The sequence below is a fragment of the Engystomops pustulosus genome, chromosome 6, assembly GCF_040894005.1.
Source record: "Engystomops pustulosus chromosome 6, aEngPut4.maternal, whole genome shotgun sequence".
NCBI classification, from domain to species: Eukaryota; Metazoa; Chordata; class Amphibia; order Anura; family Leptodactylidae; genus Engystomops; species Engystomops pustulosus.
Window position 1 is genome coordinate 185949633 of NC_092416.1, and position 24779 is coordinate 185974411.

Below are 24779 nucleotides of genomic sequence, written 5' to 3' on the forward strand. Positions count from 1 at the left end.
TGGTCTCCGGATGAAGGGAGGAAGAGAAGGACAGAGAGACACCCAGACCACCACAGAACTCCCTCGATCAGACACATTGGGGCAGATTTACTTACCCGGTCTATTCGCGATCCAGCGGCACGTTCTCTGCGGTGGATTCAGGTCCGGCTGGGATTCACTAAGGCAGTTCCTCCGACGTCCACCAGGTGTCGCTGCTGTGCTGAAGAGCATCGGAACGCACTGGAGTTCACCGAGCCATCCTGGATGAAGGTAAGTGCGTGTCCAGCGCCACTTTTTTTTTTTAAAATGCGGCGGTTTTTCCGAATCCGTCGGGTTTTCGTTCGGCCACGCCCCCCGATTTCCATCGCATGCATACCGGCTCCGATGCACCACAATCCGATCGCGTGCGCCAAAATCCCGGGGCAATTCAGAGAAAATCGGCGCAAATCGGAAATATTCGGGTAACACGCCGCGAAAACGCGAATCGGGCTCTTAGTAAATGACCCCTAATATTCTCTGGGATTCCATGTAGATGGAGTACATGACTGATAAACAAGGAGGCTAATATCTGCGCACTGGGAAGCTTCTTTAAAGGAATCAAGTGACACATCTTAGAGAACCCATCACATACCACCCAGATAACTGTTTTCCCCTGGGAATCAGGCAAATCAGTTATAAAATCCATAGATATGGGAGTCCAGGGTCTTCTAGGAAGAGGGAGAGGATGTAGAACCCTGGACCATGACGGCCACCAGTAGGACCTGGACAGCAGATACTTAGTTCCAGCAATACCTGGGTGACCGGCCAGGACAGGGCAATGTATCTCTTCCAGAACGCAGAGTCGTAAGTTAGGGGCAACAAAAATTCTCCCTACAGATACATTATCAGGAGCAGAATCCTGGGCATTAGCAATGGCAGCGGCTAAATCCTGGTCAATGACAGAAATGAGAACACCGGGCGACAGGATCTTTTCTGGACCCGTCTCAGAGACATTCCTGGAGAAGCTACGAGATAGAGCATCAGCCTTAGTGTTCTTAGACCCCGGACGATATGTTATACAAAGCCCAACGAGCCTACAAATACAGGCTAAATACAGCTAATTCTTGTGGTCCGTTATAACAGTAATTTTATGTCTTGCCCCCTCAAGGAACTGGCTCCACCCCTCAAACGCCCACTTTATGGCCAGGAGTTCACGATTTCCCACATCGTAGTTGCGCTCAGTAGGGGAGAACTTCCATGTAAGTGATTCAGGACCCTGAGACAAAAGGGCCCCAACCCCAAACTCAGAGGCGTCAACCTCTACAATAAAAGGTCCATTCAAATCAGGCAGGATCAAAACAGGAGCGTTCATGAAACTCATGCCAACTCAGCATCTGGAGTCCAATGGGTTACATCAGCACCTTTCCTAGTGAGATCAGTCAACGGCTTGGCCAAAACAGAAAAAAATGTAATACATTTTCGATAGTAATTAGCAAAACCCAAAAATCGTTGTAGGGATTTCAAGCTTGTGGGCGGTTCCCTGGGCGGGATCCATACAAAAAGCCTCAGGAGCTATAATATAACCCAGAAAGGAGATTTTTTGGACTCCAAACAAACACTTAGACAGTTTAGCGAACAACCGATTCTGGCGAAGTCTAGACAGTACATCCCTGACATGTTGTACATGAGTGGCCCAGTCTGGAGAGAAGATCAAAGTATCATCTAAATAAACCACAACATAATGACCCAGATGATCAGGAAAGATATCATTACAGATTGCTGGATGGCAGCGGGGGCATTACACAACCCAAACGGCAGGGATCAGGGGGAGCGGGTATTGATTCTGTACAGTGATGTTATTAGGTTCACGATAGTCAGTGCAAGGTCTGAGACCACCGTCCTTCTCTCCGACATAAAGAATCCTGCCCCCATAGGAGAGTTAGCCGGGCGGATGTGTCCCTTCTGTAAACTGTCCCGGATGTCCTCCCGCTCAGGGGGAGATAAATTGAATATCCTCTATTTGGGGTACTTGACCCCGGGCAGGATATCAATTCCACAATCATAAAGCCTATGTGGGGGCAAGGACTCAGCAGAACCCTTATCACAAAAGTGAAGTTTCTGCAGCCCCTGAATCCACAAAGGCTTTGCCAGAAACCGATCTCTCATTGACTGAGAGAGTTATAGGTAACATTAGAGACTGATTTGGACCTTCCCGTAGGCGGCCTAGGCGCTGGAGTTTTCTGGCGCTGGAGTTTTCCGGCGCTGGAGTTTTCTGGCGCTGGAGTTTTCCGGCGCTGGAGTTTTCTGGCGCTGGAGTTTTCTGGCGCTGGAGTTTTCCGGCGCTGGTCTTACAGGACACGTCCTTATCAGGTGACCGGAGTTCCCACAGTAGAAACAGAGCGAATTCCTTTTACGGTGCTCCTTGCGGTTCCGGTAGAGATGGCGCCCACTCGCATGGGTTCTCCTGTGTTCCCCCGAGATTCTTTAGAAGGATTGACAGAGAAAGAAGGCAGAGAGGTAGGTACACAGAAAGCAGACACTTACCTTCCCCATAGCGCCGGACTACTCTGACTGCCAGAGACATCGCCTGTTCTAGAGCGTTAGGTTTGGGATGTCCCACTAGCAGATCTTTAGGGGCATCAGACAGGCCCAATCTGAACTGGTACCTAAGGGCACGATCACCCCCAACCCGCTGGGACGGCCACCTCCTGAATTCAGAGCAATAGTCCTCCCCCGCACGCTTACCCTGACCTAGGGCAGTTACTGACCCTCAGCATAACTGGATCTGTCTTGTTCCTCATATAGAGATCCACAGAGGTCAATGCAGGTGCATCAGAGGCTAACGAGAATGCCCACTCTGGGGACCACCTCGCAGGAGTGACATGATAATGCCCCACTCTGGGGACCACCTGGCAGGAGTGACATGATAATGCCCACTCTGGGGGACCACCTCGCAGGAGTGACATGATAATGCCCCACTCTGGGCACCACCTCGCAGGAGTGACATGATGATGCCCACTCTGGGGACCACCTCGCAGGAGTGACAAGATAATGCCCACTCTGGGGACCACCTGGCAGGAGTGACATGATAATGCCCACTCTGGGGACCACCTGGCAGGAGTGACATGATAATGCCCACTCTGGGGACCACCTGGCAGGAGTGACATGATGATGCCCACTCTGGGGGACCACCTGGCAGGAGTGACATGATGATGCCCACTCTGGGGACCACCTCGCAGGAGTGACATGATGATGCCCACTCTGGGGACCACCTGGCAGGAGTGACATGATGATGCCCACTCTGGGGACCACCTCGCAGGAGTGACATGATAATGCCCACTCTGGGGACCACCTCGCAGGAGTGACATGATAATGCCCACTCTGGGGGACCACCTCGCAGGAGTGACATGATAATGCCCACTCTGGGGGACCACCTCGCAGGAGTGACATGATAATGCCCACTCTGGGGGACCACCTGGCAGGAGTGACATGATGATGCCCACTCTGGGGGACCACCTGGCAGGAGTGACATGATGATGCCCACTCTGGGGGACCACCTCGCAGGAGTGACATGATGATGCCCACTCTGGGGACCACCTGGCAGGAGTGACATGATGATGCCCACTCTGGGGACCACCTCGCAGGAGTGACATGATAATGCCCACTCTGGGGACCACCTCGCAGGAGTGACATGATAATGCCCACTCTGGGGACCACCTCGCAGGAGTGACATGATGCCCACTCTGGGGACCACCTCGCAGGAGTGACATGATAATACCCACTCTGGGGACCACCTGGCAGGAGTGACATGATAATGCCCACTCTGGGGACCACCTCGCAGGAGTGACATGATAATGCCCACTCTGGGGGACCACCTCGCAGGAGTGACATGATAATGCCCACTCTGGGGACCACCTGGCAGGAGTGACATGATAATGCCCACTCTGGGGACCACCTGGCAGGAGTGACATGATAATGCCCACTCTGGGGACCACCTGGCAGGAGTGACATGATAATGCCCACTCTGGGGGACCACCTCGCAGGAGTGACATGATAATGCCCACTCTGGGGGACCACCTCGCAGGAGTGACATGATAATGCCCACTCTGGGGACCACCTCGCAGGAGTGACATGATAATGCCCACTCTGGGGACCACCTCGCAGGAGTGACATGATAATGCCCACTCTGGGGGACCACCTCGCAGGAGTGACATGATGATGCCCACTCTGGGGGACCACCTCGCAGGAGTGACATGATAATGCCCACTCTGGGGACCACCTGGCAGGAGTGACATGATAATGCCCACTCTGGGGACCACCTCGCAGGAGTGACATGATAATGCCCACTCTGGGGACCACCTCGCAGGAGTGACATGATAATGCCCACTCTGGGGGACCACCTCGCAGGAGTGACATGATAATGCCCACTCTGGGGACCACCTCGCAGGAGTGACATGATAATGCCCACTCTGGGGGACCACCTCGCAGGAGTGACATGATGATGCCCACTCCAGGGACCACCTCGCAGGAGTGACATGATAATGCCCACTCCGGGGACCACCTCGCAGGAGTGACATGATGATGCCCACTCTGGGGACCACCTGGCAGGAGTGACATGATAATGCCCACTGTGGGGGACCACCACGCAGGAGTGACATGATAATGCCCACTCTGGGGACCACCTCGCAGGAGTGACATGATAATGCCCACTCTGGGGACCACCTCGCAGGAGTGACATGATGATGCCCACTCTGGGGACCACCTGGCAGGAGTGACATGATAATGCCCACTCTGGGGGACCACCTCGCAGGAGTGACATGATAATGCCCCACTCTGGGGACCACCTCGCAGGAGTGACATGATAATGCCCACTCTGGGGACCACCTCGCAGGAGTGACATGATAATGCCCCACTCTGGGGACCACCTCGCAGGAGTGACATGATAATGCCCACTCTGGGGACCACCTAGCAGGAGTGACATGATAATGCCCACTCCGGGGACCACCTCGCAGGAGTGACATGATGATGCCCACTCTGGGGACCACCTCGCAGGAGTGACATGATAATGCCCACTCTGGGGACCACCTCGCAGGAGTGACATGATAATGCCCACTCTGGGGACCACCTCGCAGGAGTGACATGATAATGCCCACTCTGGGGACCACCTCGCAGGAGGGACATGATAATGCCCACTCTGGGGACCACCTCGCAGGAGTGACATGATAATGCCCCACTCTGGGGACCACCTCGCAGGAGTGACATGATGATGCCCACTCTGGGGACCACCTGGCAGGAGTGACATGATGATGCCCACTCTGGGGACCACCTCGCAGGAGTGACATGATGATGCCCACTCTGGGGACCACCTCGCAGGAGTGACATGATAATGCCCACTCTGGGGACCACCTCGCAGGAGTGACATGATAATGCCCACTCTGGGGACCACCTCGCAGGAGTGACATGATAATGCCCACTCTGGGGACCACCTCGCAGGAGTGACATGATAATGCCCACTCTGGGGACCACCTGGCAGGAGTGACATGATAATCCCCACTCTGGGGGACCACCTGGCAGGAGTGACATGATAATGCCCACTCTGGGGACCACCTCGCAGGAGTGACATGATAATGCCCACTCTGGGGACCACCTCGCAGGAGTGATATGATAATGCCCACTCTGGGGACCACCTCGCAGGAGTGACATGATAATGCCCACTCTGGGGGACCACCACGCAGGAGTGACATGATAATGCCCACTCTGGGGACCACCTCGCAGGAGTGACATGATAATGCCCACTCTGGGGGACCACCTCGCAGGAGTGACATGATGATGCCCACTCTGGGGACCACCTCGCAGGAGTGACATGATAATGCCCACTCTGGGGGACCACCTCGCAGGAGTGACATGATGATGCCCACTCTGGGGACCACCTCGCAGGAGTGACATGATAATGCCCACTCTGGGGACCACCTCGCAGGAGTGATATGATAATTCCCACTCTGGGGACCACCTCGCAGGAGTGACATGATAATGCCCACTCTGGGGACCACCTCGCAGGAGTGACATGATAATGCCCACTCTGGGGACCACCTCGCAGGAGTGATATGATAATTCCCACTCTGGGGACCACCTCGCAGGAGTGACATGATAATGCCCACTCTGGGGACCACCTCGCAGGAGTGACATGATAATGCCCACTCTGGGGACCACCTCGCAGGAGTGACATGATAATGCCCACTCTGGGGGACCACCTCGCAGGAGTGACATGATAATGCCCACTCTGGGGACCACCTCGCAGGAGTGACATGATAATGCCCACTCTGGGGACCACCTCGCAGGAGTGACATGATAATGCCCACTCTGGGGGACCACCTCGCAGGAGTGACATGATGCCCACTCTGGGGACCACCTCGCAGGAGTGACATGATAATGCCCACTCTGGGGACCACCTCGCAGGAGTGACATGATAATGCCCACTCTGGGGACCACCTCGCAGGAGTGACATGATAATGCCCACTCTGGGGACCACCTCGCAGGAGTGACATGATAATGCCCACTCTGGGGGACCACCTCGCAGGAGTGACATGATGATGCCCACTCTGGGGGATCACCTCGCAGGAGTGACATGATAATGCCCACTCTGGGGACCACCTCGCAGGAGTGACATGATAATGCCCACTCTGGGGACCACCTCGCAGGAGTGACATGATAATGCCCACTCTGGGGGACCACCTCGCAGGAGTGACATGATGATGCCCACCTTTTGAACTTCATTTCCTGAAGACTGGGGCCTAAGACGAAAATACAAGTTACAGCTCTCCCTGAAGGAGAAGTAAAGCTTCCTATCACCACTAAAGAGATCAGGCAGCTTGACTTTAGGTTCACATATGACAAACCTGAGGGCGCAGGGGGGCGCTGTTCCTGCAACCGAACCCGCTCTGCAAGGTTCTGTACCATCTGAACTGGGCCATGTATCTGGCTGCTAATGGCCCCCATAATACTGGCCCAGTGATAGAATGTAATGGCACAAACAAGGACAGTGAGCCCTGACACTGAGACCCCCAATCTGTCCCTACCTACTTATTGGGTCCCCCCCTAAACGAAGGCCAATAACTGGGCGACGTTCCCTCCCTGGGTAAGGTGTGAACACGTAACAATACAGACAAACAAACACAATAATGGGAGGTACAATCCGAGTCGGCAACAGCCGGGAATAACAATAACCAAATCACCATCCAAATAGAGAAGTCAATAAATAGAGGGAGCAGGAGAGCAGGGAGAGGGGGCGCAGGGACAGGGGGAGCGGGGGAGCAGGGACAGGAGGAGAGGCACAGGGGGTGCAGGGACAGGGGGAGCAGGGACAGGGGGAGCAGGGAGAGGGGGAGCGGGGACAGAGGGAGAGGGGGAGCAGGGACAGGAGGAGAGGGAGAGAAAGGACCGGAGGAGAGGGGGAGCAGGGACAGAGGGAGAGGGGGAGCAGGGACAGGAGGAGAGGGGGCGCAGGGACAGGAGGAGAGGGGGCGCAGGGACAGGGGGAGAAGGGACAGGAGGAGAGGGGGAGAAGGGACCGGAGGAGAGGCACAGGGGGTGCAGGGACATGGGGAGCAGGGAGAGGGGAAGCGGGGACAGAGGGAGAGGGGGAGCAGGGACAGGAGGAGAGGGAGAAAAAGGACCGGAGGAGAGGGGGAGCAGGGACAGAGGGAGAGGGGGAGCAGGGACAGGAGGAGAGGGGGCGCAGGGACAGGAGGAGAAGGGACAGGAGGAGAGGCACAAGGGGTGCAGGGACAGGGGGAGCAGGGAGAGGGGGAGCAGGGACAGAGGGAGAGGGGGAGCAGGGACCGGAGGAGAGGCACAGGGGGTGCAGGGACAGGGGGAGCAGGGAGAGGGGGAGCGGGGACAGAGGGAGAGGGGGAGCATGGACAGGAGGAGAGGGGGAGCAGGGACAGGAGGAGAGGGAGAGAAAGGACCGGAGGAGAGGGGGAGCAGGGACAGAGGGAGAGGGGGAGCAGGGACAGGAGGAGAGGGGGCGCAGGGACAGGAGGAGAAGGGACAGGAGGAGAGGCACAAGGGGTGCAGGGACAGGGGGAGCAGGGAGAGGGGGAGCAGGGACAGGGGGAGAGGGGGAGCAGGGACAGAGGGAGAGGGGGAGCAGGGACCGGAGGAGAGGCACAGGGGGTGCAGGGACAGGGGGAGCAGGGAGAGGGGGAGCGGGGACAGAGGGAGAGGGGGAGCATGGACAGGAGGAGAGGGGAGCAGGGACAGAGGGAGAGGGGGTGCAGGGACAGGGGGAGAAGGGACAGGAGGAGAGGGGGAGAAGGGACTGGAGGAGAGGCACATGGGTGCAGGGACAGGGGGAGCAGGGAGAGGGGGAGCAGGGACAGAGGGAGAGGGGGAGCAGGGACAGGAGGAGAGGCACAGGGGGTGCAGGGACAGGAGGAGAGGGAGAGAAAGGACCGGAGGAGAGGGGGAGCAGGGACAGAGGGAGAGGGGGAGCAGGGACAGGAGGAGAGGGAGAGAAAGGACCGGAGGAGAGGGGGAGCAGGGACAGAGGGAGAGGGGGCGCAGGGACAGGAGGAGACACAGATGCAGTTGAATTCCTTCCCTCTCTTCCTTCCCCCTGGCATAATAATGTACATGATAAATGTGATGTTCCTCTCTGACAACAGCCCGGGCCGCTGCCCTGGAGCATGCTGGGAGCTGTAGTTCACACAGCTGCCCTCAGTAAACATGGCGCCGCCCGGACTTATCATGGCGATGAGACTTTCCATGGCTGCCCCTTCTCCTGCCCTTACCTAATATGTCTGCGCCGCGTCTGTGACGTCATCTTCCCCTCTCAAACATGGCGGACCACGAGAACTCTGTATGACCCTGACTATGATGGCGGCCGCGGCCTCAGGCCCCGCCCCGGTGACACATGGCGGCGGCAGTAATAATACAGAAGGAGACGTGTCCCGGAAGAGTAACATGGCGAGGAAGAAGAGGGACAGGATCAGCGTGGTGAAGGAGGTGAGAGCCGCAGTGTACGCGCTATGGCGCCAAGTAACCAATCACATTCCAGCTCACACAGTAATAACACCCGATAGAACCAATCACATTCCAGCTTTCTATCAGCAAATCACAGCATGTGTCTCACTTTGTACCTATTTATATAAATGTAAGCTACGATCTAATTGGTTAAAGGGGCTGTTGCCTATGGAAACGAATAAAACCTGGACTCTGATTGGTTGCAGGTGATTAGGTGGGTTCTGATAAAATAACAGCTTCAATCTGATTGGTGGATATAGGTAAATAGATGTAAGCTGACTTCCTGTTTGTTGACATGGTGGCCCCTGGTTGTTAGCTGGATCCTGATTGGCTACTGTGTCCACAGTCTCTGTGACTAGTGGGCTCTGGGCTGCGCTTTGAGAGGCCACGGGAGCCGCCATAGTGTGACCCAGCACCACACGAGACACATGTACAGGTCCTGTCCCTAGGTTATAGGTCAGACCTCGGTATCCTGCGGTTACTATCGCCCGTATCTGGGTGACGGGGGAGGAGAGGGGGCGCTGCGCACCTACTAATATGTCATATCCTGATTAGGCCGGGATATGATCATTTAGCTGCATCCAATAAGACATTGAATATAACAAAGAAGGAAGAGGGATGCATATGTGCAAAATAAACAACGTCATATTTATTATAGGTTCACATAGACTCAATCGGACATAAAAAACAAACCAACAGACAATAGTGTGCGACTTCTGAATAATAGCTGCAATTAGGAGACTGCATGTACGAAAAACATCAACCTCAATAAATATATTAAGATGGAGCGCCAATAGCAATGTATATAAACCATAAATGAATTAGTCTATTGCAATGGTCTCCATAGGTCGAAATCACATGATATTCTCAATAAAAGTGACAGTAACCAGATATTTATAAACTAATCTCAGTATGAGAAACGGAAAGTTAGTTACCAGTCCCAACACCTGTCAGGTGGGCTTCATCGGGAGTAAGTGCATAGCAGGGGAGGATTGCCTTATGTACCTGTGGCTGCTTGGCGCGCAGTTCCGGTCAAAATATGGTGCATGCGCGGTACAATTCACAAGCGCCTGAAATACGTCATATTGTGGCAGCCGCTCAATGAATGGAACGCAAGCTGCGTGACGCCAGGTACTAGATAGTATCATGTGATCCATACTACAACCTATGGAGGCCATTGCAATAGACTAATTCATTTATGGTTTATATACATTGCTATTGGCGCTCCATCTTAATATATTCATTGAGGTTTATGTTTTTCGTACATGCAGTCACCTTATTGCAGCTATTATTCAGAAGTCGCACACTATTGTCTGTTGGTTTATTTTTTATTCCCGATTGAGTCTGTGTAAACCTGTAATAAAAATGACGTTGTTTATTTTGCACATATTTATCCCTCGCTCACCTACTAACGGCGTCCTGCGTTTCTCCTGCAGATAGACAGCGCGGAGGAGCGGCTGCAGTCCTGCAGGAACAGCCTGGAAGAGGTCGACTACAGACTACGCAAAGATGAGCTAACGGAGGAGGGGAGGTGAGATAGAGGGCAACAAGGGAAGGCGAGAGAGGGCAACAAGGGAAGGCGAGAGAGGGCAACGAGGGGAGGAGGGGAGGCGAGAGAGAGGGGAGGAGGGGAGGCAAGAGAGAGCAACATGGGGAGGAGGGGAGGTGAGAGAGAGGGCAACAAGGGGAGGAGGGGAGGCGAGAGAGAGGGCAACGAGGGGAGGAGGGGAGGCGAGAGAGAGGGCAACGAGGGGAGGAGGGGAGGCAAGAGAGAGCAACATGGGGAGGAGGGGAGGTGAGAGAGAGGGCAACAAGGGAAGGCGAGAGGGGGCAACAAGGGGAGGAGGGGGAGGCGAGAGAGGCCCACGAGGGGAGGTCAGAGGGGCGACAGAAGGAGGAGAGAGAGGGAGGAGGGCAAGTGAGAGGGGCAACAGTGGGAGGAGGCAAGGCGAGGATGGGGGAGGGTAGAAAGGATGGGGAAAGAATGGTGGCATGGTAAAGGTAGGGGGGCAATGGGCAGCAGAGGGGAGATGGGCAGAGGAAGGGAGGGGGCACTATGGAGGGAAGGAGGATCCATCCTGTGTCATCGTCATCTCACAATCCTGGGGTCGAGTCTTTGCAGTCTTGTAATTAGCCTCAACTATTTTCTCTTCTTCTTTTTTGAAGGCAAAAGTTAGAAAAGGAGAAAAACTCCCTGACCAACAAGATGTCTCATTACGGTAAGTAGTGGGAGGGGCCTCTGTAGCTTGGAGGGTGGACACAGTGTTGGCGGAGCATAGCTCAGTATTATATAGGGAAGGACCTCAGGGGTGGAGCATCACACAGTATTATTACAGGGAAGGATGTCAGGGGCGGAGCATCACACAGTATAATGTAGGGCAGGACCTCAGGGGCGGAGCATCACACAGTATAATGTAGGGCAAGACCTCAGGGGCGGAGCATCACACAGTATAATGTTGGGTAAGACCTCAGGGGCGGAGCATCACACAGTATAATGTAGGGCAGGACCTCAGGGGTGGAGCATCACACAGTATTATGCAGGGAAGGACCTCAGGGGCGGAGCATCACACAGTAAAATGTAGGGCAGGACCCCAGGGGTGGAGCATCACACAGTATTATACAGGGAAGGACCTCAGGGGCGGAGCATCACACAGTATAATGTAGGGCAGAACCTCAGGGGTGAAGCGGAAGCGTTACAGTATTACACAGGGATTATGTAGGGAAGGACCTCAGGGGCGGAGCATCACACAGTATTATGCAGGGCAGAATCTCAGGGGTGGAGCGTCACACAGTATTATGCAGGGAAGGACCTCAGGGGCGGAGCATCACACAGTATTATGCAGGGAAGAACCTCAGGGGCGGAGCATCACACAGTATAATGTAGGGCAGGACCTCAGGGGTGAAGCGTCACACAGAATTATGTAGGGAAGGACCCCAGGGGTGGAGTGTCACACAGTATTATGTAGGGAAGGACCTCAGGGGCGGAGCATCACACAGTATAATGTAGGGCAGGACCCCAGGGGTGGAGCATCACACAGAATTATGTAGGGAAGGACCTCAGGGACGGAGCATCACACAGAATTATGCAGTGAAGGACCTCAGGGGCGGAGAGTCACAGTATTACACGGGGTAGGACCTCAGGGGCGGAGCGGCACACAGTATAATGTAGGGCAAGACCTAAGGGGTGGAGCGTCACACAGTATTATGCAGGGAAGGACCTCTGGGGCGGAGCATCACACAGTATAATGTAGGGCAGGACCTCAGGGGTGAAGCATCACACAGTATTATGCAGGGAAGGACCTCAGGGACGGAGCATCACACAGAATTATGTAGGGAAGGACCTCAGGGGCGGAGCGGCACACAATATTATGCAGGGAAGAACCTCAGGGGCGGAGCATCACACAGTATAATGTAGGGCAGGACCTCAGGGGTGAAGCGTCACACAGTATTACACAGGGAAGGACCTCAGGGGCGGAGCATCACACAGTATAATGTAGGGCAGGACCCCAGGGGTGGAGCGTCACACAGTATAATGTAGGGCAGGACCTCAGGAGCAGAGCGTCACCGTATTACACAGGGAAGGACCTCAGGGGCGATGCATCACACAGAATTATGTAGGGCAGGACCTCAGGGGTGGAGCATCACACAGTATTATGCAGGGAAGGACCTCAGGAGCAGAGCGTCACAGTATTACACAGGGAAGGACCTCAGGGGCGAAGCATCACACAGTATTATGTAGGGAAGGACCTCAGGGGCAGAGCATCATACAGTATTATGCAGGGAAGGACCTCAGGGGCGGAGAGTCACAGTATTACACAGGGTAAGACCTCAGGGGCGGAGTGTCACACAGAATTATGTAGGGAAGGACCTCAGGGGCGGAGCATCACACAGTATTATGCAGGGAAGGACCTCAGGAGCGGAGCGTCACACAGTATTATGCAGGGAAGAACCTCAGGGGCGGAGCATCACACAGTATTATGCAGGGAAGAACCTCAGGGGCGGAGCATCACACAGTATAATGTAGGGCAGGACTTCAGGGGTGGAGCGTCACACAGTATTATGCAGGGAAGGACCTCTGGGGCGGAGCATCACACAGTATTATGCAGGGAAGGACCTCAGGAGCGTAGCGTCACAGTATTACACAGGGTAGGACCTCAGGGGTGAAGCATCACACAGAATTATGTAGGGAAGGACCTCGATAGAGGGGTACGATGGAGAGGAGACCCCTTCCCTCTCCAAAGCAATTAATTGGGTCATAATACTGGAAAAGATAGGACATGCCTTGTCTTCCTCGTGTAGGGAGCTGGACGTGTGCTGCATTGTATCAATCCATATGGTCATTGCTGTCTATAGGGGACATATGTACGGGTGGAGCATTACACAGGGCAGGTCCTCAGGGGTGGAGCATCACACGGTGTATGACAGTATGGGGCGGAGCATTACCCAGGATTCACCATCTTGTCTCTTCAGAGAAGGAGCTGAAATCACTACGACACGAGAACCGGAAGAACGCCATGGTGTCCTTTGCCCTCTTCTTCCTCATCGTGCTGGTCTATTACTTGTGGACCATGTGACCTGCGGTGAAGATGCCTCCATGCGGTCTTTAGGTTCAGGGAAATGAAGGTCAGGGGTCAAGGAGCAGATTCCAGACACTTCCAGCCACATTCCGGCTTCGGACAGATTGTGAGACAATGAGATGGAGCCTCCGAGCTGCGGCCTCCGCCCGTCTAATGCTGCTGATATCACCGATACAATGTAGAACATTTTATACATTTGTATAAAAATAAATATTTTTTTTTTCATACATCTTATGTGTTTCTGGGGAATCTATAGATCAGTGACCTCAGGCTGCGGGGTCATAGTAATACATGGTGAGCAGGGGAGGTCCTGACCCATCAGCAGGGGAGAACCCATAGCTGTAGCAATGCCCTGCACATCGGTTCTGAAGCCCAAAGATGGCGTCACATGCGCCCGCACAGTGTGACATGGAGGAGTGGCAGCAGACTGGACCCTTGTTACAAGAAGGTTTTGGAGCGCTGATTTCTGGGGTATCTGAAGTCCATGATAGGGGGGTCCTGGAAGAGAAGGCAGCGGCAGATTCTCGCCATGTCCATAAATCTAGGTGGAGGGCCGCAGTAGTAGACCCCTCACTCCATTACAACTTACCTGTCCCCCAAATAACGAGGACTCTCCCCTCCGCACAACGAGGCGCCCGAATCTAGTGATATATCCAAACTCTAGTGCTTTATTGCGGTGTCTCCCTAGGACTTGGGTACAAGGCAAACCATGCAGTAAAACGCACACCGATAGCATGAGGGACGGGACATGAAGCCGCAGAGGCAGCACCGCTCAGGGGTTCTTCACCTCAGAGTCCAGATCTTCTGCTACTTCAATCCAGTCCATATAATTCTGTCCATAAAGAGTCCCAGGAGCCTTCTAGGGGATGAGCCCCACACACTGATCCCAGCTCTTGGCTCTAGTATTAAGAGACTTTCTGTAATTCACAAGAGGAACTGAACAGAAATCACAGGGGAAGCTAAAGGGAAACATGTCCCGGACGAGCCCCTCGTCTGCAGTGCAATTCATGTCTCTTTGGGGGTCTCCATTCGCCTGTAGAGTTCCTTCCCCCCTTCAGGGGTCGCCTGCGCCCGTCACTACCTCTCCTCCCTGCCCCCGGAGGACGAGGGCTGGTGCATCCGGATGAAGTGCAGGACGGCGTCTTTGGAAAGCTTCTCCGTGTTGGGGTCTTGTTTCTGAGACTCGTGGATCTGTACCCCCTCGCCCCACTCCCAGAAGAGCCGCTCTGCGAAGCAAACGCTGCAAGACACAAAGACCCCACAACGTAGCTACAGGACATTCACTCTCATAGGGCTGTCCCATAAGTGATTAGGGGTCTCCCAGACCCCATTACCCTGCAGATAGGGAATAATTGTGATGGGTGGGATATAGTCAGACCCCTAATCACATTGTTATCCTCTACCCGCAGGATAAATCTCATGAGAAGGGGCTCCAGACTTACTGAAATGGTGCAATGGACTCAACAGGGACCTCGTAGATGGACTTGTGGGTCTTGAGGTTGTAGAAGTATTTGCGGTTGTGACTTTTACTGAAGGCCATGGTCCAGGGATCTGCGGGGGGACAGAGGTTATTGTTGGGGGAGGGGATGGAGGCGCCTGTGAGGCGTTGCGCTGTGCTGCACTCACCGTTCATCGTCTTTACAATGTATAGACCTGAGGGCACAAAGTGACGGTCGTCTCGGCCGGTGTAGGACAGTCGGGGAATCCCACCGGAGCTCTTAATGACCTTCATCTCCAGCCTAGGCCCAAGCACAGGAGACACATTGTATAACCTCACATTATAGGGGGTCTCACCCCACACAGATCTGATAGATGATCCCCTATCAATAACACAAGCTCCTGCCCCCCAGAAGCCCCTTCTACTCCAGACGATTTTGCTAGTCAGAATTCACACTTAACTTCCCCATTAATTGCCGGAGCGTGCAGCATGAAGCAGCGGGTGCACACAGGCCCCTAATGGGGAGTCCATTACCTCAGGAAGATCTTCTGGATCTCCTCCAGCCTGTACACCTCTTTCACCCTGCAGGAGAAGCACATGTCAGTTCACATCTTGAGACGCATCACAAGCTTTCAAGATCTCCACTTGCTTTAAGTGAATGGCAGCACTCGTTGGTTCTCCTCATACAGCTGAAGGTTTGTCACTCTGTGCAGCCGTTCTGCTCAGCTCACAGCGAGTTTCCTGCACTGATACACTGTGATGCAATGGAGAGGACCTGGGGGGGGGGGGGCAGTGCACTCACCGAATGGGGTTCATATCGGGGCGGCTGGGCTTAGATACGGCTTTCACAAACTTCTCAGCCAGCTGAATCCTGAAGGGGAGACGACACGTCATGATCACATCAGTCCTGGGGTTATAAAGGGTCGGCCTCGTCTTCTGCCGCACAGAGATGTGGTAGGACTTACCTCTGGTTGAAGTGCTGGGGTCGGACATCCATGCCATTGAGGAAAAGGACATCCAGAATGTGAATGGCCCCGATTTTTCTCTGTGCTTTACCCTGGAATCACAAAACGAAAGGCTCAAAAAGGAACAACCAATATGGCCGCCTCTATGGATACTACCATACAGACAGTGGGGCAGGGGGGGGGGGGATCACCACAAGGGAGTCCCAGGTAATAAATACTCTAATCACTGGCGACACATTCACCTAAGATAAGTTTCTGCGCTCACCTCGCCCTTCAGCTCATGGACGATCTCCACGGAGAGCAGGGTGTCTCTAGGAAGCTCCGTTTTCAGATCCAGTTTCGTCCAACGATCAGAGGGTCGACCGCCCCAGGTGTAGATCTGAGATCTCTAAAGAGATGGTGACAAAGGGGTTAAAATACAATCACTCAGCCATCTCCTCACACTGCTGTGCCCCTAAGAGCACAGCAGTGTGAGGAGCCGTCCTGTGTGATCAGGGCTGTCTGCAGTCTTACCCCCATTCCCAGGAGGAACTTCTGCTCGCTCCCGGACACCATGCACCTGTAGTCCAGCACGTGGCTCAGCTTCTCCAGGGTCTTGGCGGTCAGGGGGGTCGGCTTGTGGTTGTAAACGTCTATGTCCCTGCTCTGGAAATGTACAGGAAGGAAGACGCTACATTTGACACCAATTCAAAAAAAGGAGCAGGAAAAGCAGCGCTGGAGCAAACGTCCCACCTGGATCAGCTGGAAGAATTTGGTTTTAGGGTCAGTATTAGTCGGGGCCACTCGAGCCTGGTCAGGAATCTGCCAGAAAGAGGAGGAACAGATGAGAACATAGGAGAGCTGCAGTGTCGTCACAGAGGCATCCATCATTATCAGCAATACATTCTAGTCGTGCAGCAGATGATAAGGATATGGACCCCCCCCCCCTCTGCGCTACTTACCCCCCACAGCTTCAGACACTCTTTACGTAGATCAGCCTGGTGGGGTTCACTCAAGGTCCTGTAAGAGATGACACAGTGAATCTTCCATAACAGGTTGCTTGTGGGGTCCACTGCAGCTCAAATAGCACCCCACCATATAATATCCATAGGGCAATATTAAAGGGGTCACCCAGTGTACACACAGGGTACTACTACAATACTGTCTATACATTATGAACATTGCATTGTCTTTGTACCCTCTATACATAGCTGGCTGCCCTGCTGAACCTCCTACCATACTCCTGCTGTAGAGTCTGTGTACCCTCTGTACATAGTAGGCTGCCCTGCTGTAGAGCCCGTGTACCCTCTGTACATACCTGACTGCCCTGCTGACCTCCTACCATACTGCTGCTGTAGAGTCTGTGTACCCTGTGTATATAGCTGGCTGCCCTGCTGACCTCCTACCATACTCCTGCTGTAGAGTCTGTGTACCCTCTGTACATAGCTGGCTGCCCTGCTCACCTCCTACCATACTGCTGCTGTAGAGCCTGTGTACCCTCTGTATATAGCTGGCTGCCCTGCTCACCTCCTACCATACTCCTGCTGTAGAGTCTGTGTACCCTGTGTTTATAGCTGGCTGCCCTGCTGACCTCCTACCATACTCCTGCTGTAGAGTCTGTGTACCCTCTGTACATAGCTGGCTGCCCTGCTGACCTCCTACCATACTGCTGCTGTAGAGTCTGTGTACCCTCTGTACATAGCTGGCTGCCCTGCTCACCTCCTACCATACTGCTGCTGTAGAGCCTGTGTACCCTCTGTACATAGCTGGCTGCCTGCTGACCTCCTACCATACTCCTGCTGTAGAGTCTGTGTACCCTCTGTACATAGCTGGCTGCCCTGCTGAACCTCCTACCATACTCCTGCTGTAGAGCCTGTGTACCCTCTGTACATAGCTGGCTGCCCTGCTGAACCTCCTACCATACTCCTGCTGTAGAGTCTGTGTACCCTCTGTACATAGCTGGCTGCCCTGCTGAACCTCCTACCATACTCCTGCTGTAGAGTCTGTGTACCCTCTGTACATACCTGACTGCCCTGCTGACCTCCTACCATACTGGTGCTGTAGAGCCTGTGTACCTTCTGTACACAGCAGGTGGTTCTGCTGACCTCCTACCATACTCCTGCAGTAGAGCCCGTGTACCCTCTGTACATACCTGACTGCCCTGCTGACCTCCTACCATACTGCTGCTGTAGAGTCTGTGTACCCTGTGTATATAGCTGGCTGCCCTGCTGACCTCCTACCATACTCCTGCTGTAGAGTCTTTGTACCCTCTGTACATAGCTGGCTGCCCTGCTGACCTCCTACCATACTGGTGCTGTAGAGCCTGTGTACCTTCTGTACACAGCAGGTGGTTCTGCTGACCTCCTACCATACTCCTGCAGTAGAGCCTGTGTACCCTCTGTACATAGCTGGCTGCCCTGCTGAACCTCCTACCATACTCCTGCTGTAGAGTCTGTGTACCCTCTGTACATAGCTGGCTGCCCTGCTGACCTCCTACCATACTCCTGCTGTAGAGTCTGTGTACCCTCTGTACATAGCTGGCTGCCCTGCTGACCTCCTACCATAGTCCTGCTGTAGAATCTGTGTACCCTCTGTACATAGCTGGCTGTCCCGCTGACCTCCTACCATACTGCTGCTGTAGAGCCTGTGTACCCTCTGTACATAGCTGGCTGCCCTGCTGACCTCCTACCATACTGCTGCTGTAGAGCCTGTGTACCCTCTGTACATAGCTGGCTGCCCTGCTGACCTCCTACCATACTCCTGCTGTAGAGTCTTTGTACCCTCTGTACATAGCTGGCTGCCCTGCTGAACCTCCTACCATACTGCTGCTGTAGAGCCTGTGTACCCTCTGTACATAGCTGGCTGCCCTGCTCACCTCCTACCATACTGGTGCTGTAGAGCCTGTGTATACTCTGTACATAGCTGGCTGCCCTGCTCACCTCCTACCATACTGCTGCTGTAGAGTCGGTGTACCTTCTGTACACAGCAGATGGTTCTGCTGACCTCCAACCATACTGCTGCTGTAGAGCCTGTGTACCCTCTGTACATAGCTGGCTGCCCTGCTGTAGAGCCTGTGTACCCTCTGTACATACCTGACTGCCCTGCTGACCTCCTACCATAGTCCTGCTGTAGAATCTGTGTACCCTCTGTACATGGCTGGCTGCCCTGCTGACCTCCTACCATACTGCTGCTGTAGAGTCGGTGTACCTTCTGTACACAGCAGATGGTTCTGCTGACCTCCAACCATACTGCTGCTGTAGAGCCTGTGTACCCTCTGTACATAGCTGGCTGCCCTGCTGACCTCCTACCATACTGGTGCTGTAGAGCCTGTGTATACTCTGTACATAGCTGGCTGCCCTGCTCACCTCCTACCATACTGGTGCTGTAGAGCCTGTGTATACTCTGTACATAGCTGGCTGCCCTGCTCACCTCCTACCATACTGCTGCTGTAGAGTCGGTGTACCTTCTGTACACAGCAGATGGTTCTGCTGACCTCCAACCATACTGCTGCTGTAGAGCCTGTGTACCCTCTGTATATACCTGACTGCCCTGCTGACCTCCTACCATAGTCCTGCTGTAGAATCTGTGTACCCTCTGTACATGGCTGGCTGCCCTGCTGACCTCCTACCATACTGGTGCTGTAGAGCCTGTGTATACTCTGTACACAGCAGGTGGTTCTGCTGACCTCCTACCATACTGCTGCTGTAGAGCCTGTGTACCCTCTGTACATAGCTGGCTGCCCTGCTGACCTCCTACCATACTGCTGCTGTAGAGTCTGTGTACCCTCTGTACATAGCTGGCTGCCCTGCTGACCTCCTACCATACTGCTGCTGTAGAGTCTGTGTACCCTCTGTACATAGCTGGCTGCCCTGCTGACCTCCTACCATACTCCTGCTGTAGAGCCGGTGTACCCTCTGTACATAGCTGGCTGCCCTGCTGACCTCCTACCATACTGCTGCTGTAGAGTCTGTGTACCCTCTGTACATAGCTGGCTGCCCTGCTGACCTCCTACCATACTGCTGCTGTAGAGCCCGTGTACCCCCTGTACATAGTAGGCTGCTCTGCTGTAGAGCCCGTGTACCCTCTGCACATGGCTGTCCCCTTCCTGTAGCATGGGTTATCACTGTGTGTCCATGCTGAAGCAGCACGAGTGAAGATTTACTCACGAGTCTTGGACGAAGGCGTGGATCTTAGCCAAGGCTTTTATCTGGACCTCACAGAAGCTGTGGACGGAGGGGAGAGTCAGGGGGTGCACACACTTGGAGGGCGATCAGTGGGGTGTAAGGTGCTCACCTCTCATTGGAGCGCACCATGTACTCATAGAACTGCCGGTCTCCTCTCAGCACCTCCAGGGGCACCACCAGATTCACGTCCTGGTCAGAGCCTCGCAGATGGTTCAGCCGAAGATTGACGGTAAACAAGTAGTTACGTACGTCCTCTATACCGACCTTCAGGCCTCTGCAGACCACGTACCTAAGCAGAGGGCAGAGGGTGCAGGTGTGAGAGGTATGTCCTGTGTGCTCAGCCTCTGGAGATATGTATCTAGGGGGAGGGCAGAGGGTGCAGGTGTGAGACAGTGGTATGTCCTATGTGCTCAGACTCTGGAGATATGTATCTAGGGGGAGGGCAGAGGGTGCAGGTGTGAGAGGTATGCCCTGTGTGCTCAGCCTCTGGAGATATGTATCTAGGGGGAGGACAGAGGGTGCAGGTGTGAGAGGTATGTTCTATGTGCTCAGCCTCTGGAGATATGTATCTATGGGTAGGGCAGAGGGTGCAGGTGTGAGAGGTATGTCCTATGTGCTCAGCCTCTGGAGATATGTATCTAGGGGGAGGGCAGAGGGTGCAGGTGTGAGAGGTATGTCCTATGTGCTCAGCCTCTGGAGATATGTATCTATGGGTAGGGCAGAGGGTGCAGGTGTGAGAGGTATGTCCTATGTGCTCAGCCTCTGGAGATATGTATCTAGGGGGAGGACAGAGGGTGCAGGTGTGAGAGGTATGTTCTATGTGCTCAGCCTCTGGAGATATGTATCTAGGGGGAGGGCAGAGGGTGCAGGTGTGAGAGGTATGTACTATGTGCTCAGCCTCTGGAGATATGTATCTAGGGGGAGGGCAGAGGGTGCAGGTGTGAGAGGTATGTCCTATGTGCTCAGCCTCTGGAGATATGTATCTAGGAGTAGGGCAGAGGGTGCAGGTGTGAGAGGTATGTACTATGTGCTCAGCCTCTGGAGATATGTATCTACGCGGAGGACAGAGGGTGCAGGTGTGAGAGGTATGTCCTATGTGCTCAGCCTCTGGAGATATGTATCTAGGGGGAGGGCAGAGGGTGCAGGTGTGAGAGGTATGTCCTATGTGCTCAGCCTCTGGAGATATGTATCTAGGGGGATGGCAGAGGGTGCAGGTGTGAGAGGTATGTACTATGTGCTCAGCCTCTGGAGATATGTATCTAGGGGAGGGCAGAGGGTGCAGGTGTGAGAGGTATGTCCTATGTGCTCAGCCTCTGGAGATATGTATCTAGGAGTAGGGCAGAGGGTGCAGGTGTGAGAGGTATGTACTATGTGCTCAGCCTCTGGAGATATGTATCTACGCGGAGGACAGAGGGTGCAGGTGTGAGAGGTATGTCCTATGTGCTCAGCCTCTGTCCTCCCCCTAGATACATATCTCCAGAGGCTGAGCACATAGGACATACCTCTCACACCTGCACCCTCTGTCCTCCACGTAGATACATATCTCCAGAGGGTGCAGGTGTGAGAGGTATGTTCTATGTGCTCAGCCTCTGGAGATATGTATCTATGGGTAGGGCAGAGGGTGCAGGTGTGAGAGGTATGTCCTATGTGCTCAGCCTCTGGAGATATGTATCTAGGGGGAGGGCAGAGGGTGCAGGTGTGAGAGGTATGTCCTATGTGCTCAGCCTCTGGAGATATGTATCTATGGGTAGGGCAGAGGGTGCAGGTGTGAGAGGTATGTCCTATGTGCTCAGCCTCTGGAGATATGTATCTAGGGGGAGGACAGAGGGTGCAGGTGTGAGAGGTATGTTCTATGTGCTCAGCCTCTGGAGATATGTATCTAGGGGGAGGGCAGAGGGTGCAGGTGTGAGAGGTATGTACTATGTGCTCAGCCTCTGGAGATATGTATCTAGGGGGAGGGCAGAGGGTGCAGGTGTGAGAGGTATGTCCTATGTGCTCAGCCTCTGGAGATATGTATCTAGGAGTAGGGCAGAGGGTGCAGGTGTGAGAGGTATGTACTATGTGCTCAGCCTCTGGAGATATGTATCTACGCGGAGGACAGAGGGTGCAGGTGTGAGAGGTATGTCCTATGTGCTCAGCCTCTGGAGATATGTATCTAGGGGGAGGGCAGAGGGTGCAGGTGTGAGAGGTATGTCCTATGTGCTCAGCCTCTGGAGATATGTATCTAGGGGGATGGCAGAGGGTGCAGGTGTGAGAGGTATGTCCTATGTGCTCAGCCTCTGGAGATATGTATCTAGGGGGATGGCAGAGGGTGCAGGTGTGAGCGGTATGTCCTATGTGCTCAGCCTCTGGAGATATGTATCTAGGGGGATGGCAGAGGGTGCAGGTGTGAGAGGTATGTCCTATGTGCTCAGCCTCTGGAGATATGTATCTAGGAGTAGGGCAGAGGGTGCAGGTGTGAGAGGTATGTTCCATGTGCTCAGCCTCTGGAGATATGTATCTATGGGTAGGGCAGAGGGTGCAGGTGTGAGAGGTATGTTCCATGTGCTCAGCCTCTGGAGATATGTATCTATGGGTAGGGCAGAGGGTGCAGGTGTGAGAGGTATGTTCCATGTGCTCAGCCTCTGGAGATATGCATCTGTGGGTAGGGCAGAGGGTGCAGGTGTGAGGTATGTCCTATGTGCTCAGCCTCTGGAGATATGTATCTAGGGGTAGGGCAGAGGGTGCAGGTGTGAGACAGTGGTATGTACTATGTGCTCAGCCTCTGGAGATATGTATCTATGGGTAGGGCAGAGGGTGCAGGTGTGAGAGGTATGTCCTATGTGCTCAGCCTCTGGAGATATGTATCTAGGGGGAGGGCAGAGGGTGCAGGTGTGAGAGGTATGTCCTATGTGCTCAGCCTCTGGAGATATGTATCTAGGGGGAGGGCAGAGGGTGCAGGTGTGAGAGGTATGTCCTATGTGCTCAGCCTCTGGAGATATGTATCTACGCGGAGGGCAGATGGTGCAGGTGTGAGAGGTATGTCCTATGTGCTCAGCCTCTGGAGATATGTATCTAGGAGTAGGGCAGAGGGTGCAGGTGTGAGAGGTATGTACTATGTGCTCAGCCTCTGGAGATATGTATCTAGGAGTAGGGCAGAGGGTGCAGGTGTGAGAGGTATGTCCTATGTGCTCAGCATCTGGAGATATGTATCTAGGGGTAGGGCAGAGGGTGCAGGTGTGAGAGGTATGTTCCATGTGCTCAGCCTCTGGAGATATGTATCTAGGGGGAGGACAGAGGGTGCAGGTGTGAGAGGTATGTTCCATGTGCTCAGCCTCTGGAGATATGTATCTAGGAGTAGGGCAGAGGGTGCAGGTGTGAGAGGTATGTTCTATGTGCTCAGCCTCTGGAGATATGTATCTAGGAGTAGGGCAGAGGGTGCAGGTGTGAGAGGTATGTCCTATGTGCTCAGCCTCTGGAGATATGTATCTAGGGGTAGGGCAGAGGGTGCAGGTGTGAGAGGTATGTCCTATGTGCTCAGCCTCTGGAGATATGTATCTAGGGGGATGGCAGAGGGTGCAGGTGTGAGAGGTATGTCCTATGTGCTCAGCCTCTGGAGATATGTATCTAGGGGGATGGCAGAGGGTGCAGGTGTGAGCGGTATGTCCTATGTGCTCAGCCTCTGGAGATATGTATCTAGGGGGATGGCAGAGGGTGCAGGTGTGAGAGGTATGTTCCATGTGCTCAGCCTCTGGAGATATGTATCTAGGAGTAGGGCAGAGGGTGCAGGTGTGAGAGGTATGTTCCATGTGCTCAGCCTCTGGAGATATGTATCTATGGGTAGGGCAGAGGGTGCAGGTGTGAGAGGTATGTTCCATGTGCTCAGCCTCTGGAGATATGTATCTATGGGTAGGGCAGAGGGTGCAGGTGTGAGAGGTATGTTCCATGTGCTCAGCCTCTGGAGATATGCATCTGTGGGTAGGGCAGAGGGTGCAGGTGTGAGGTATGTCCTATGTGCTCAGCCTCTGGAGATATGTATCTAGGGGTAGGGCAGAGGGTGCAGGTGTGAGACAGTGGTATGTACTATGTGCTCAGCCTCTGGAGATATGTATCTATGGGTAGGGCAGAGGGTGCAGGTGTGAGAGGTATGTCCTATGTGCTCAGCCTCTGGAGATATGTATCTAGGGGGAGGGCAGAGGGTGCAGGTGTGAGAGGTATGTCCTATGTGCTCAGCCTCTGGAGATATGTATCTAGGGGGAGGGCAGAGGGTGCAGGTGTGAGAGGTATGTCCTATGTGCTCAGCCTCTGGAGATATGTATCTACGCGGAGGGCAGATGGTGCAGGTGTGAGAGGTATGTCCTATGTGCTCAGCCTCTGGAGATATGTATCTAGGAGTAGGGCAGAGGGTGCAGGTGTGAGAGGTATGTACTATGTGCTCAGCCTCTGGAGATATGTATCTAGGAGTAGGGCAGAGGGTGCAGGTGTGAGAGGTATGTCCTATGTGCTCAGCATCTGGAGATATGTATCTAGGGGTAGGGCAGAGGGTGCAGGTGTGAGAGGTATGTTCCATGTGCTCAGCCTCTGGAGATATGTATCTAGGGGGAGGACAGAGGGTGCAGGTGTGAGAGGTATGTTCCATGTGCTCAGCCTCTGGAGATATGTATCTAGGAGTAGG

The 24779-nt window shown here is 54.0% G+C and overlaps 3 protein-coding genes across 5 annotated transcripts in view; 1 reads left to right on the forward strand and 2 right to left on the reverse strand.

Moving 5' to 3' along the window:
- TBCD (tubulin folding cofactor D) overlaps positions 1–24779 on the reverse strand; it is a 648429-nt gene that overhangs the window by 554817 nt on the left and 68833 nt on the right. The gene's annotated exons all lie outside the window — the stretch shown is intronic.
- Positions 8802–13781, forward strand: CCDC167 (coiled-coil domain containing 167). Its single transcript, XM_072112662.1, has 4 exons — positions 8802–8964; positions 10419–10513; positions 11149–11201; positions 13453–13781. The coding sequence occupies exons 1-4, from the start codon at positions 8821–8823 to the stop codon at positions 13554–13556; spliced, it is 396 nt and encodes a 131-aa protein (XP_071968763.1). The 5' UTR covers positions 8802–8820; the 3' UTR covers positions 13557–13781.
- The window catches only part of CMTR1 (cap methyltransferase 1), a 25591-nt gene continuing 15019 nt past the window's right edge, over positions 14208–24779 (reverse strand). Inside the window, exons 2-13 of the mRNA XM_072112843.1 lie at positions 20235–20414; positions 20108–20164; positions 16904–16961; positions 16695–16763; positions 16476–16607; positions 16228–16350; positions 15963–16054; positions 15800–15868; positions 15532–15579; positions 15186–15298; positions 15002–15110; positions 14208–14799 (exon numbers count right to left, since the gene is read on the reverse strand). Of these exons, the coding sequence (XP_071968944.1) occupies positions 14637–14799; positions 15002–15110; positions 15186–15298; positions 15532–15579; positions 15800–15868; positions 15963–16054; positions 16228–16350; positions 16476–16607; positions 16695–16763; positions 16904–16961; positions 20108–20164; positions 20235–20414 (1213 nt within the window). The 3' untranslated portion in view covers positions 14208–14636. The remainder of the gene's footprint in view (positions 14800–15001; positions 15111–15185; positions 15299–15531; positions 15580–15799; positions 15869–15962; positions 16055–16227; positions 16351–16475; positions 16608–16694; positions 16764–16903; positions 16962–20107; positions 20165–20234; positions 20415–24779) is intronic.